Raw genomic sequence first — 13,693 nt, forward strand, 5'->3', positions numbered from 1 at the left:
CGGCAGTTATACGGTGAATGTGGAACAAAATAATACCCAAGCTCAGAAATGATCTTATAAATTGTATTTCCAAAGGGTGACAAATTGAAGAAAATTCACAGCTCAGCCAGTGTGATGTTCTATTAATTCGAGTGCAGTCAGGGATTAAGGGACAGACAACAAGAGTGTTGCAGATTCAGTGAACCACTGTTTAATCCTTGCGCTTCACTTCAATTGTATTTTGAACTGATAATCATAAGCATCATTGCAGGAGGTGGAACTGTACAAGTGAACTTGTCATACAACGTCATTCAATCATAGCATAATAGATTACATGCATGCCTAGGTAAATTTCAAGCCTATAGCACTCCAGTTTTCAACAAGGTCCTGCCATGATTAACTTGTCGTTGGCAATGGCGTTATACAAGGATCTGACGGACGTCTGAAATACAGTACATCCCGTGTGATAGAATAAACTTGTATCCATATCCATGCTCATATCACTTCTCCATGAATGATACAGCAACAACGAAAAGATAATACGTGATCCCTAAGCATAATCCTTAAACAGTGGCGGATCAAGGAATTCTGTAAAGGCAGGGCGCAATTGATATTTCTGGTGCCACTTCGGGGTTTCTTTTCATTGTTTTTTTTAATTTTCATTTCCTTTGTTTTTAATGAAAAATAAAGGGGCGTGCACCGGCTGTGCCCCCTCTGGATCTACCAATGTTAAAGACAGCTTTGGAATTGTAATGACTGGACACAAATTATGATTTTCATCTCTGATAGATCTTGCAGCTGCAAGAGATTGTGGTTCCAATGTCAGATCAAATAAAATGGTGTGGCATTACATTCAGTCACTATGGGGGAACAAGTGGGTTACAATATCTGTTGACTGTCATGAATTTTGCCAGCTGCTCCCAGAAGTAGGCCTGCCCATCAGGGTCTCGCGGCCATATGAGGTATGCCCGATTATCACTGAGGAATAGACGGACCAGGAATGGCAGGTCGGCATCCGGGATGTCTTCCAGAAACACAAGCACCATCTTTTCCATCTGGACCTCATTAACATGATCCAAGGCGAGTCGGAATTTGAGAAGGAACATATGATTCTTGAGAGCATCGGCTCTGATGAGAAAAATCACCTTGAAGCTATTTTCCACAAGTAGGCTGACAGAATCCAGGTAGTACATCCCAAGCCTTAGCGCTTCATCGCCAATGGCAAGTCGGTCGTATTCAGGAAGATTCTCTTCCAGACCGCGTCGGAAGACCTCATCAGTCCACACCTCGTCTTCATCGTGGGTGACAACATACATATCGTACTGGAAAAATTCCCGTTGCTGCTGGGGAATGATTTCCCGGTAACCAATAAAGTGGATCTTGCACAGAAAGAGCACGTACCTGATTTTCCAGCGATTATGGTAGATCAGGACAAGGGCTAGTGTCGTACACACAGCGCTGGCTGCCACTGAAAAGTAGAGCACAAACTGTGGACCACATTCTGTAACTGGATCAAAATCCCATAAAAGTTTTCCTGCAGCAGACTTCAACGAACCGTCGTAAGAACATTTGGTACCGGCACTGTTTTCAAGATCAATAGCCTTTTCAGCAACCCACTTGGGTAACCATTTCAGAGAACAATTGCAAATCCATGGATTTTCTGACAAACTAAGTATCAACAAAGTTTGGAGTATAGGCTCAAAGGTTGTGAAATGTATCGTGACGAGACTGTTGGATGTAAGCTCTAATCGAGTTAGGTTCACAACGTTTAGAAACATATCGTCCTGCAAGTAAACTAGATCATTACCAGCTAATAATAGTTCGCGCAGTTGAATTGTATCATCTAGAAAATTGTGGGGAATAAAATGTAAACGATTGTCACTTAGACTCAGAATTTGCAGGTTGAAAAGTCCGTCTACCAGCGGAGGTCTTATAGATAAGTCGCAATTTTGTAGGTATAACTCTCTCAAACTGGTCAGGTTTTTGAAGAAAACGTCGGATATAACTGACATGTCATTAAAGGAAAGGTCCAATACACGTAATTCAAACAAGCCGTCAAAGGAAGATACGCGTTTAACTTTATCCCAAAGATCAACAGCGGATATTCTAGTATCGCCAAGTTTGATTTCCTGGAGAATAGGGGCGTTTCTTTGAAATGTTCCGGGCGAAATCATACCTCGGGGGATTAACTTGGCTCCGCGAAGGTCTAAGACTTCCAACGTGTGCGCATTTATCTGAAGTGTAGTTGTGAAGGTGCAGGCGATCAATGTAAGACTATTTAGCGATTCTAGATCCGAAAACGAAACGCTTGCTTGTTTGTTAAAATTGTTTTGAGATAAATCCAAATCCTTCAGATTCTTCAGACCCTTGAAAGCGTGAATCCCTATTCGTTCAAAACTATTATTCTGGAGAAAAAGTGATGTGATGAGATTTGCATTCCAAACAGAATTGTCCACGTTTATGACAGATATGTTGTTGGATTCTAGGTTCAGCACTCGCAGCGAGGACATACCAGAAAAATAGCTAGGTTCAATCACTTCAAGACGGTTGGAGTCGAGAACCAGTTCAGATACGTCGGTCAAATTTTCGAACCCTCTTGGAATGAGTTGCTTCAGTTCATTGGAGCCGAGGTCTAACCAGTCAAGTTGTTTTCCTTGTAATACACTGAACAGTCCAGGTCGTAAGGAGGTAAGGCCTATGTTTCTGATACCTAGAAATGTTATTGTTGATGACGACCCTACACCCTCGAAGAGATGATGAAGTTCTTTTTCTGATAGTAGTATACCGTTCATACCAAGGGCTTTGACTTTGAGGGACGAAATAGTAGCTGGGCTGACAAGGAGTATTGGGTTGTAGGACAGGTCAAGAAAACCTACGGTGCAGTCCATCACAAAAGAATGTTTTGACAGATCTGATAACCTGTTGTGCGCAAGTGACATTAATTCAAATGATACGTTGTGGCAATCCTTCCAGTTGACGTTCTGCAGTACGTTCCTGCCTAGATAAAGATCGGCGTTTGGGACAATCGCCCTAAAAAGATCATCAGAGACATGTGCAAGGTTAGTTCTATCCAGATGTACAGTTCTCAGGTCAATGCTAACAAACATGTCCCCTCGAAGCACCGGAAGAAATGGGTTGTCCGATAGATTCAGAAGGTGCAGAAATGACAGCATCAAAAACGTGCCGCTCTCTATAAACGAAATGTTGTTTCTGTTAATGACCAGCACATGTAATTGCTTGTAGACAAAGAATGATGTATTGTGCAAGGCGTAAATTTTGTTTTTACCCAAATAAAGACACTCGGTGTTGTCAGGCAGATAGTCTGGCACCGATGACAGCCCCATGTCTTGGCAGGTCGCACTCCGAGAGTCCCGATTGATTACACAGTTCATGGATCCATCTGCTACGTAGATCGTCTTCACTACAGTTAAGATGATGACGTGCATTAGAATTAATCCGGCGAGTCGCGTCTTGTCCTTCACTTGCATTCTTCTGCTCCTGTACCCTACACTGATACAGAGAGAAAATGATGAAAGTGAGCTGTATTATCATAACATCCCTGCGAAAACATTGTTTGTTTTTCAATATTTGACGCTTATACAACACAAAATCAACAACAACAACAACCAAACAAAACACACAGATATGGATTGGAAATTTAAGGTAGATTATGAAACAACTGATAAAAAGCTTTCAAATTATGTAAATCTTAATTCAACGAAAGAAAGCACATACAAGTGTTTACTAAATAAGTAACTCTGAAATACTTTATAAGGTCTATTCAAGAGCTTCATCATTATAGAAAATGTGGTATGCGAAATATATGGGGGAAAGAAACCAGGATAACTCTATAACAACAACATTGGGCCGCATTGAAAGCACAAACACCAACTTGTCATTAAGCAAAACATCAAGATCATATTGAATATACATAGCCGTTTGCTAGCCCTACACAAGCAGTGTATTTCTAACGATATCTATGTTATAACGGGTGTGTATATGCGAAAATGAATATTTCTTGACATGACAGATAATACTCATAAATGTACACACAGGCACAGACAGACAGACAGACACACACACACACACACACACACACACACATCTTTACGTGAACATCACTTCCTCAACTGCTGTATATATTAGCCCGAATCTACAATAGTGCACGTGGAGAGAGGTCTTCTTGCTCTAATCGTTTCTCTTCACATTTTGTGTGCTAACCACCGGGCATTTTCCTTGTTGAACTGAATTAAATTAAGTCGAATTGATGAAGTTTATTTACTGAAAATAGCAGCCAACAGGGTGAAATACACTCAGTTTACAAATAAGGCAAAAATTGCAGTGATTCGCAAATGTGACCTAGCATCACAAAGCGAACAAATATTCGCCAGATAAGGGCAGATTCTGACAGAGCAGACTCTAAGCTTTTAAATGCTGTACATGTATAACTCAACTTGAATGCACTCCCCTAACCTATATACATCCAGTGTACTGGAAAGAATGCACACACTCCTGAAAAGTGTGAACTGAGAAAAGAGGCTCTGAAGGACAGGGTCTATTCAAGTGTTTAATCTTTACCTAGCTAGTAGTTGTGTGATGGAGGGGACAAAACACAGGATGTAAACCACCGGAGCAACAACAATGAAGGGATTATCAAATTAAGCTGAAATCGAGCATGCTCTGTTAGCACATTCTGTCCATGATTAACGTCAACTTTCAAAGCAGAAGCATTATCCATTCAAAAGTAATTGTGACCGTGCACCACAAAACGAACAAAAAGTCGCACACACTGATTTTGTGTGAGGACTGAATATAGGTGAAAAGGGTCGATGTTGACTTTTTCATATTTTCTGAAAGAGCAAGTCTTCTTCTACATTATGCTAAAATTTCGGATCATAAAAAGGGCAAGAAAGTGTGCTTTTTAGCCGTTTTTCTGGAACATTATTTGGCAGAATAGTATGATTAAGTGTGTATTTAGAGTCCCATTTTTATTTCTTAAAAGCCTTGTACACACTCTTCACTTTCAGGTCCTATAACTTTTGAAGAGATAATGCTACTACTTTGAAAGTTGACATTAATTAAGGACAGAATGTGTGAATAAGACATGATCAATTTCAATTTTATCTGATAATCCCTTCATTTTTGTTACTCCGGTGGTTTACATCCTATTTTTTTTTTGTCCCATTCATTGCACAGCCAGCGCTGCTTGGTAAAGATTAAGCACTTGAATAGACATTGTACTTCAGAGCCTCTTTTCTCAGTTCACACTTTTCCTGAGTGTGTGCTTTCTTTCCAATATGTAGATAGGTTAGGAGAGTCAAATTGGTTTGAGTTATATATCATTTTAAAGCTAAAAGTCTGCTCTTTCAGAATAAGTGACCGTGCACCTCAAAATGAACATAAAGTCGCACACACTGATTTTGCGTGAGGACTGAAAAAAGGTGAAATGGGTCAACCTAGCCGAACTTGACTTTTTCATATTTTCTGAAAGAGCGAGTCTTCTTTTACATTATGCTAAAATGTGGTATCATAAAACGGGCAGGAAAGTGTGTTTTTTTAGCAGTTTATCTCGAACATTTTTGGTAGAATAGTGTGATTAGGTGTGTCTTTAGAATCCCTTTTTCATTTCTGAAAAAAACCTTGTCCACACTCTTCACTTTCAACTCTAATAACTTTTGAAAAGATAGTGCTACTGCTTTGAAAGTTGGCATTAATTATGGACAGAATGTGATAATGAGGCATGCTAAATTTCAGTTTAATCTAGTAATTCCCTCATTGTTGTTACTCTGAAGGTTTACATCCTGTTTTTTGTCCCATTCATCGCACAGCCAGCACGGTTTGGTAAAGATTAAGCTCTTGAATAGACACTGTACTTCAGGTCCTCTTTTCTCAGTGCACACTTTTCCTGAGTTTGTGCTTTCTTTCTAATATTTACATAGGTTAGGAGAGTCCATTTGATTTGAGTTATACATCATTTTAAAGCTTAAAGTCTGCTCTTTCAGAATATTGTCTTAACTAAAAATTCATGTCTGGCGACTTTTTGTTTGTTTTGAGGTGCAGGGTCACATATGGTCTTAACTAAAATTTCCTGTCTGGCGACTTTTTGTTTGTTTTGTGATGCAGGGTCACAATTAGACTTGAAAGTAAAGAGTGTGCAAGCGATTTAAAAAAAAAGATGAAAAGGGGTGTTGCGACACGAATTGTCGCCCCTACACGGATTGTCGCCTCCTGCTCGGGGCGACAATCCGTGATGGGCGTTGGCGGCACGGATTGTCGCCCCCTACACGGATTGTCGCCTGGCGACAATCCGTGTAGGGGGCTGGCGGCACGAATTGTCGCCCGCCCTCGAAGCACATTTTGATGGGTAAAATCGTTCTGGACATAATCATTGAAATACTAACACATAACTTACATGGCTACATCCATGCAAACATGCCATGTAAAAAGTCATGGTGAGGTTTCAAGGAAGTGTGTATGTGCGCGCGCACATGATAATTTAGTGTCCGTTTGTGCGTGTGCGTGTGTGCGTGTGTGTGTGTGTGTGTGTGTGTGATGGAAGAATGTGTTTATTATGTCAGTTTTTTGCGTATGTGTTTTTTTAGCTGCGCGTGGGGAGGGATACCTAGTAAGCTGTTGCTGGCATAAACATTAATATTGATTTTATCAGCAGCTTTGAATTTGATGAGTTTGTTTGGCAGATTTGTATATGAATTCGGAGTGGAGCTTGCGTGCGGGCGGATGCTGCTTTTCTGCATACGGTCCATTATGTCTTATTTATCAACATTGGGAAATCGTTTCATCAGGAAGGATGTGGTATCGGTTCGGGTGTGCGTCGGTATGTGGGAAGGGGGTTACATTTCGTTATTGCAAAAGTTTGTTATTCTGAAGGCTCATTCGTCCGAAGGCTCATTCGTCCGAAGGGTCATTATTCCGAAGGTTCGTTATTCCGAATTTCATTTTTGGATCAACGAACCACTAGGTATTGGGAATTGTGTGTTTCGGAGTAATGAATCCTCGGAAAAAACGAAACTTCGGAATAACGAACCTTCGTGTGTGTGTGTGTGTGTGTGTGTCTGTGTGTATGTATGTATGTATGTATTTGGGTCGGTGAATGTGGGTGTGGGATGATTTAGGTTTTGTTTAATCAGGGGTTGGTGGGTTCGGGATTGGATTTGAAGAAGGATAGTTATAAATGGTATGACGGATGTTGGTAGGATTTAATATTTAGGATAGATGTAGGCCCTAGATTTGTTTCGGTATGGGAGGGGAGGGGGTGGTGGGGTTTTTTATGACTGATTTCATTCTAGATTTGTTTAATATATTTGTGTTTTTTTTTTATGTATATGCCCTTTTAAGTAAGAAGGTGTTACATGATCCAAACCAATATATTCAAGGAATATAGGTTTGGTAGGGCCCTATACATGTCAAAACTTTCTCGTGAAGAAATTATTAGTAGGGTTGGTCTATAATCGAGTTATCTATGTTGAAGTGAGATTATTTGTGGTATAAATTGACACATGGATTTGCTTTTGTTTCGAATTGCCATTTGTAACTTTTTTTGTTCATGTTGCACCCAGAATGGGTCGATTTATGAATGATTTGAATGAAATCAATAAATATCAAGGAAAAAAGTGTTGAGTTGGTTTGTTTGCATTATGAGGTTTGTTTGAGTGTTTGTTGGTGTTTATTTGTATTACGTATGTATTAGCGGTGTGCAATGGCACTTCGTTTGTGCTAATTAATCAAGTAACGATTGACAAATTTTTTACGGCGTGTGGAAATTATTCGCTTATGCATAAAGCATGCCAAACTTATTCTGGGACAAAGAATAGTGGTATGGACGTTCTAGTTTATAAGACTGATGGAAGAAAATGACTGCAGGGAAAAATGAACAAAGACAAATAACATTTGGGGAGGGTACCTCCCTCGTATGTATTTTCTCTCGGTCTCTCTCTCGCCTAGCCCGCCTCACCGCTGATATTTGGTTGACACACCCATACTATTTTTAGATCATCAACGCTGGTGTGAATTCTTTAAACACGTGCTCATACACTCTGAAGGCGTTTGTATTGCCACAGTAGCGCCACTATATTCCACATACACACGTAAACATACAGGCACACGTATACACACAGACAAACAAACCACTACCACTATGTAACCACCACACATGCACAGTTTCTACATATTGTATTATTATACTCCAAACACACACAAACACACACACACACACACAACAAATCATACACATCACATATCATGCAGCTCACAATACACACACACACACACACACACACACATACGCATAACTTACCAGTCATACCCATCCCACCAAAGCTTAACACCGCGGGAGGAACCACCCCGAGCCCGGGGCGACAATCCGTGACGGGGCGACAATCCGTGTCGCAACAATTTTTTTGCCAACACGGATTGTCGCCTTCGAGGTCAAAAACTGGGAACTGCACAAGCGTCACGGATTGTCGCCAGGCGACAATCCGTGTAGGGGGCGACAATCCGTGCCGCCAGCGCTCGTCACGAATTGTCGCCCCGAGCAGGAGGCGACAATCCGTGTAGGGGCGACAATCCGTGTCGCAACAAGGGGCCCGTAAGATGCACCTAATCATTCTACTCCCCCCCCCCCCCCAATAAAAAGCGGGGGGGGGGGGGGTTGTAGATAAAATTGCTGAAAACACACTTTTTTCAGATTACATCATAAATGTGTTTACGAGATATATTCATCTGAATTCTACAAATGCAAAAGCACCCTCGTATGCAGGAGCGTCGATCCTGGAGGACTGGGAGCGCGGACGGGGGAAGACGAAAGGGGCAAACATATCTTTATGATCCCCAATGATTCCCGAAATGGGGAAAATTTTCTTGCGTTTTCTGATAGAAAACTGGAAGGGTGGTGTTAGCACTCGCCTACGCCTTCTCCCTACTCGCCCCCCCCCCCCCCTTCCCGCCCCTATGCATACAAGTAGACTGTGGCGGCTATACTTTGAACACAGAGAGTTTTCCAAATATGCCACAAAGCATGTGCACCAAAACGTTTAAATGCAATCAGAAAATACAGAATCTCCCTCGTATAGGAAGGGGGAATAGGGAATGGGGCTTATCCCCTCCAACCTTCTCTGATTGACAAATTTCCAAATATTCCAACAAAAGTGTGCACCAGATTGTTGAATTTCAGTTGTAAAACTGAAAAAAAAGCTCCCTCGAATATGGGAGACGTATCTTGCCACCCTCCCATTGCTTGGTCCCCTCTATAGACTTAGTATACTTTGGGGAATGACAATTTCCGAATTTTCCACAAAAAGTGTGCTTCATATCGCTTTATTTCAATTCTAATAACGCAAAAGCTCCGTCTTGTGTAGCCGATCCCGTCCCACACCCTCCCCCTAAGCTCTACCTCACTAGACTTTGTACATATAACACAAAGATGGTGCACACTCGGAATAAGAGCTAAACTCCATGATTTTAACACTTCCCTGAAAAAGCCCTATTTATTTCTTTAACTATTTTCTTTTTTGTGGGGGGGGGGGGCTGGAAAAAATTCCAAGTATTGCACTAAAAGTTTGCACCAGATCGCTGAATTTCAGGTCTGAAAATACAAAACCCACCTTCGTGTGGGAGGAGAGATGATCCTTATCTACGCTCTCGTGTGCTTGCTTTCTCTGTTTGAATTGCTTAATAGACAGCGTGCATGATAATTATCATCGTAAAAATTAATATAATGATTTTATTCAAATAATACCATTTAATATGCAAACTTTTCACTGTATTCTACATCAAAATATTCTGCTATTGATACCTTAAACAAGTGGGACTGTTTCAAGTCGATAAAACACCCAAACGTGCATAAAATTGCACCATTTACAACATCAAAATTCAAAAATTTCTCACCGTGGGAGGGGGAACATTCCCTTCCCATCCCCCCCCCCCGCCCCCCGCCACTCCCTCGCTCGCTCCCCTCGCTCGGGTTCGGTCCCGTTCATGATATTAAGTGTGAGAATTAATACCAGAAGTCTATTCAAAATTATACCATTTTATAGCCAAATTGTTTTACATTAATCGACATCACAATATAATGCTACCTTAAACAAGTGGGACTGTTTCAAGTCGACAAAACGCGCAAAAACATGCATCAAATTGCACCATGTACAACATCAAAATGCTAAAAGTTCTCACCGTGGGAGGGGAAAACCTCATCCAACACCATCCCCCCCCCCCCCCCGCCCCTCTGCTCGCTCGGGTTCGGTCGCGTTCGTGATATTCGGTGTAAGATTGAATACAAGAAGTTCATTTAAATAATACCATTTTATAGCCAAATTGTTTAATAATAATCGACATTGAAACATATTGCTGCCTTAAACAAGTGGGAATGTTTCGAGTCGACAAAACGCGCAAAATCATGCATCAAATTGCACCATGTACAACATCAAAATGCAAAAAGTTCTCACCGTGGGAGGGGACACCCCCCCCCCCCCCATTAATGAATCGGAAATTATTGTCACTGTTCGATTTTTGAAATGTAGTAAATCCTGTGGGCATGATAACTTAAGTGTGAATTTGTTGAAAAAAATAATCTACCCCCTAGCAGCCCCTCTCACCCATATATTCAATCTTCACAGTGATGTCGCACAGGGTTTGACAGGAAAAAAAATCCCAAATTTCACCAAAAGTGTGCACCAGATCGCTGAATTTCAGGTCTGAAAATGCAAAATTTTCCTCGTGCGTGTCAGGGCGGGGAGGGGTGTAAGAATTAATACAAGAAGTTTATTTGAATAATACCATTTTATAGCCAAATTGTTTAATAATAATCGACATCGAAATATATTGCTACCTTAAACAAGTGGGACTGTTTCAAGTCGACAAAACGCGCAAAAACATGCATCAAATTGTACCGTGTACAACATCAAAATGCAAAAAGTTGTCACCGTGGGAGGGGGAACATCCCCTCCCACACCCTCCCCTTCCCCGTCTCCTCCGCTCGGTTCGGTCACGTTCGTGATATTCGGTCTAAGAATTAATACAAGAAGTTTATTTGAATAATACCATTTTATAGCCAAATTGTTTAATAATAATCGACATCGAAATATATTGCTACCTTAAACAAGTGGGAATGTTTTAATAAACCCACCAGAATAAATAACACCACCCATAGCAAAACATTAATAGATAACATAATGTCTAACGTTATAACGGAAACCTGTACGAACGGCATTATTTATTCAGATATATCCGATCACCTATAAATTTTTATGATTAATGATAAATCTGTAACAACCCCAATACGCCACCAACCCAAACAATATTTGAAAATGCATAGAAATGTAACGCCACACAATATTGATTCATTGAATCAAGATTTATTTGAACAATGGAATGACGTCTTTGAACTCCAAGATGTTAATTCTTGTTATGAAATTTTCTTACAAAAATTATTAGATTATTGTGATAAACACATTCCTTCAACTCCCAAAAGAAATGGAAGGAAAAAAGCACGGCAACCCTGGATTACTCAAGGTCTTATACGTTCCCTTCTCACTCGAAACCGTCTTTATAAAATATCTCTGAGAACACCTACTCCTTAAAACGTGAAAAGGTACAAAATATATAGAAATAAACTAACTACCTTGATTCGAGTTTCACATAAATCATATATTTCGAATAAACTCAAATCTAATAAGGATGATAAATGTGCTCTTTAGCGGACCGTTAATGAAATACTCAAAAAGAAACCTACGGAATGTCCTGACAGCATTACTCATAACGATAATGCTATTACCAATCCTGACCAAATTGCAAATATTTGTAACATTTTTTTTTTGTCAATGTTGGTCCTTCTTTAGCAGCATCTATTCCCATAAATGATATAAAGAATTATAAAGATTATTTATTTGAAAGTAATCAAAATTCTTTATTTTTTACTCCAATTCATGAATCGGAAATTATTGATACTGTTCGATTTTTGAAATGTACTAAATCCTGTGGGCCTGATAACTTAAGTGTGAATTTGTTGAAAAAAAATAATTTACCCCCTAGCAGCCCCTCTCACCCATATATTCAATCAATCCCTACTCAACGGAAAGTATCCAGACTCCTTCAAAACGGCCAAAGTTATCCCCATTTATAAAAGAGAAGATCCCTTAATGGTGAAAAATTATAGACCCATTTCATTGTTACCTGCAGTATCAAAAATTTTAGAAAAAGTAGTTTACAAGCGTCTCCACTCGTTCATGATTGAAAATGAAATATTAAATGCGAATCAGTTTGGTTTTAGGAAAGGATTTTCTACCGATGATGCTATAATCAAATCTGTTGATAATATTATTGATGCGCTTACTAAAAAGGAGCACATAATTGGAGTTTTTATGGATCTTAGTAAAGCATTTGACACTATTGATCATGACATTTTACTTGAAAAATTACATAATTATGGTGTGAGAGGGATTACTCTGTCGTGGTTCAGAAGTTATCTAAGTCATCGAAAACAATATGTTGCATTTAAATCCACTCACTCAACATATTCTAACGTGTCATGCGGTGTCCCTCAGGGATCTATCCTCGGCCCCTACTCATTTTGATTTATATTAATGATATTATCAACTCTTCTCCTCGTTTGAATTTCATCTTATTTACAGACGACACCAATGTTTTTTTATTCCCATAAGGACATTGTAACACTGGTTGATACATTAAATACGGAATAAGCAACATCTCGAAATGGTTTAGAAGTAAAAAGCTTTCATTGAATATTGATAAGACATATTTTATACACTTTCATACGTTGCAATCCCAACCCACCCTTCCTCAAAGTATTTTTATTGATGATATAAATATTGCTGAGAAACATTCAACTAAGTTCCTTGGAGTGACCCTAGATAGCAATCTCACTTGGAATACTCAGGTTCAGAATATTACAACAGCAATATCTAAAGCAACTGGTGTTTTAAGAAGAATAAAATACTTAATCAATGATCAAACTTTAATTATGTTGTATAACACTTTACGTTTACTATATTATGTAATGTACTGTAATTATTGTATGGGGCAACAGTAGCAAAACAAAATTGAACACAATTTTCCTTCTCCAGAAAAAGGCTCTTCGTATATACACACATTCAATTGTTTGGCTCACACTGATCCCATATTTTATCGCCTAAAAACTATGAAGGCCTATGATATACATCTATACCTAACTGCCATATTTATGTACAAACACACTCGAAATTACCATTTTTTCATAATAACCTGTAACCAATGACCATAATTATTCACTTATACCCTACCCGTTGTTCCCATGATTTTCATTTAAGTAATCCGAAGCTTTTACTTGCTCAAAAGTCGATTAGACATCAAGGTCCGGATACATGGAACACTCTTCCTGAGGAGTTGAAACAGTGTGCCTCCTTGTTTTCATTTAAAGCAAACTTAAAGAAGCACATTTTATTACAGTATACTTCAAATACGAACTAAAAACAAATAAATTATATAACTAATGTTGGTCTCTCGATAGCAACAGCGCATATCGTCCCCTCTTCCAGCAAACCAATTTTATTATTCTAAATTCCAGCTTATCTGCCCTTGTGCACCTTCAAGCACCTACACGCACATTCACCCCCACCACCATCACACACCAGAGTTTATTTTCCCCTGCTATCTTCGCAGCAGAATTTATATTGTTACGAATTTAGTATACGTCCCTATCTTT

At 39.5% G+C, this 13,693-nt stretch overlaps 1 protein-coding gene across 1 annotated transcript; it reads right to left on the minus strand.

Moving 5' to 3' along the window:
* Positions 1 to 839: 839 nt before the first annotated feature.
* On the minus strand, positions 840 to 3,467 carry LOC140226484 (CD180 antigen-like). The gene has a single exon (XM_072306950.1). It carries the CDS (start codon positions 3,465 to 3,467, stop codon positions 840 to 842), a length of 2,628 nt encoding a protein of 875 aa, XP_072163051.1.
* Between the last annotated feature and the right edge of the window lie 10,226 nt (positions 3,468 to 13,693).

The sequence above is a fragment of the Diadema setosum genome, chromosome 3 (assembly GCF_964275005.1).
Source record: "Diadema setosum chromosome 3, eeDiaSeto1, whole genome shotgun sequence".
Taxonomy (NCBI): Eukaryota; Metazoa; Echinodermata; class Echinoidea; order Diadematoida; family Diadematidae; genus Diadema; species Diadema setosum.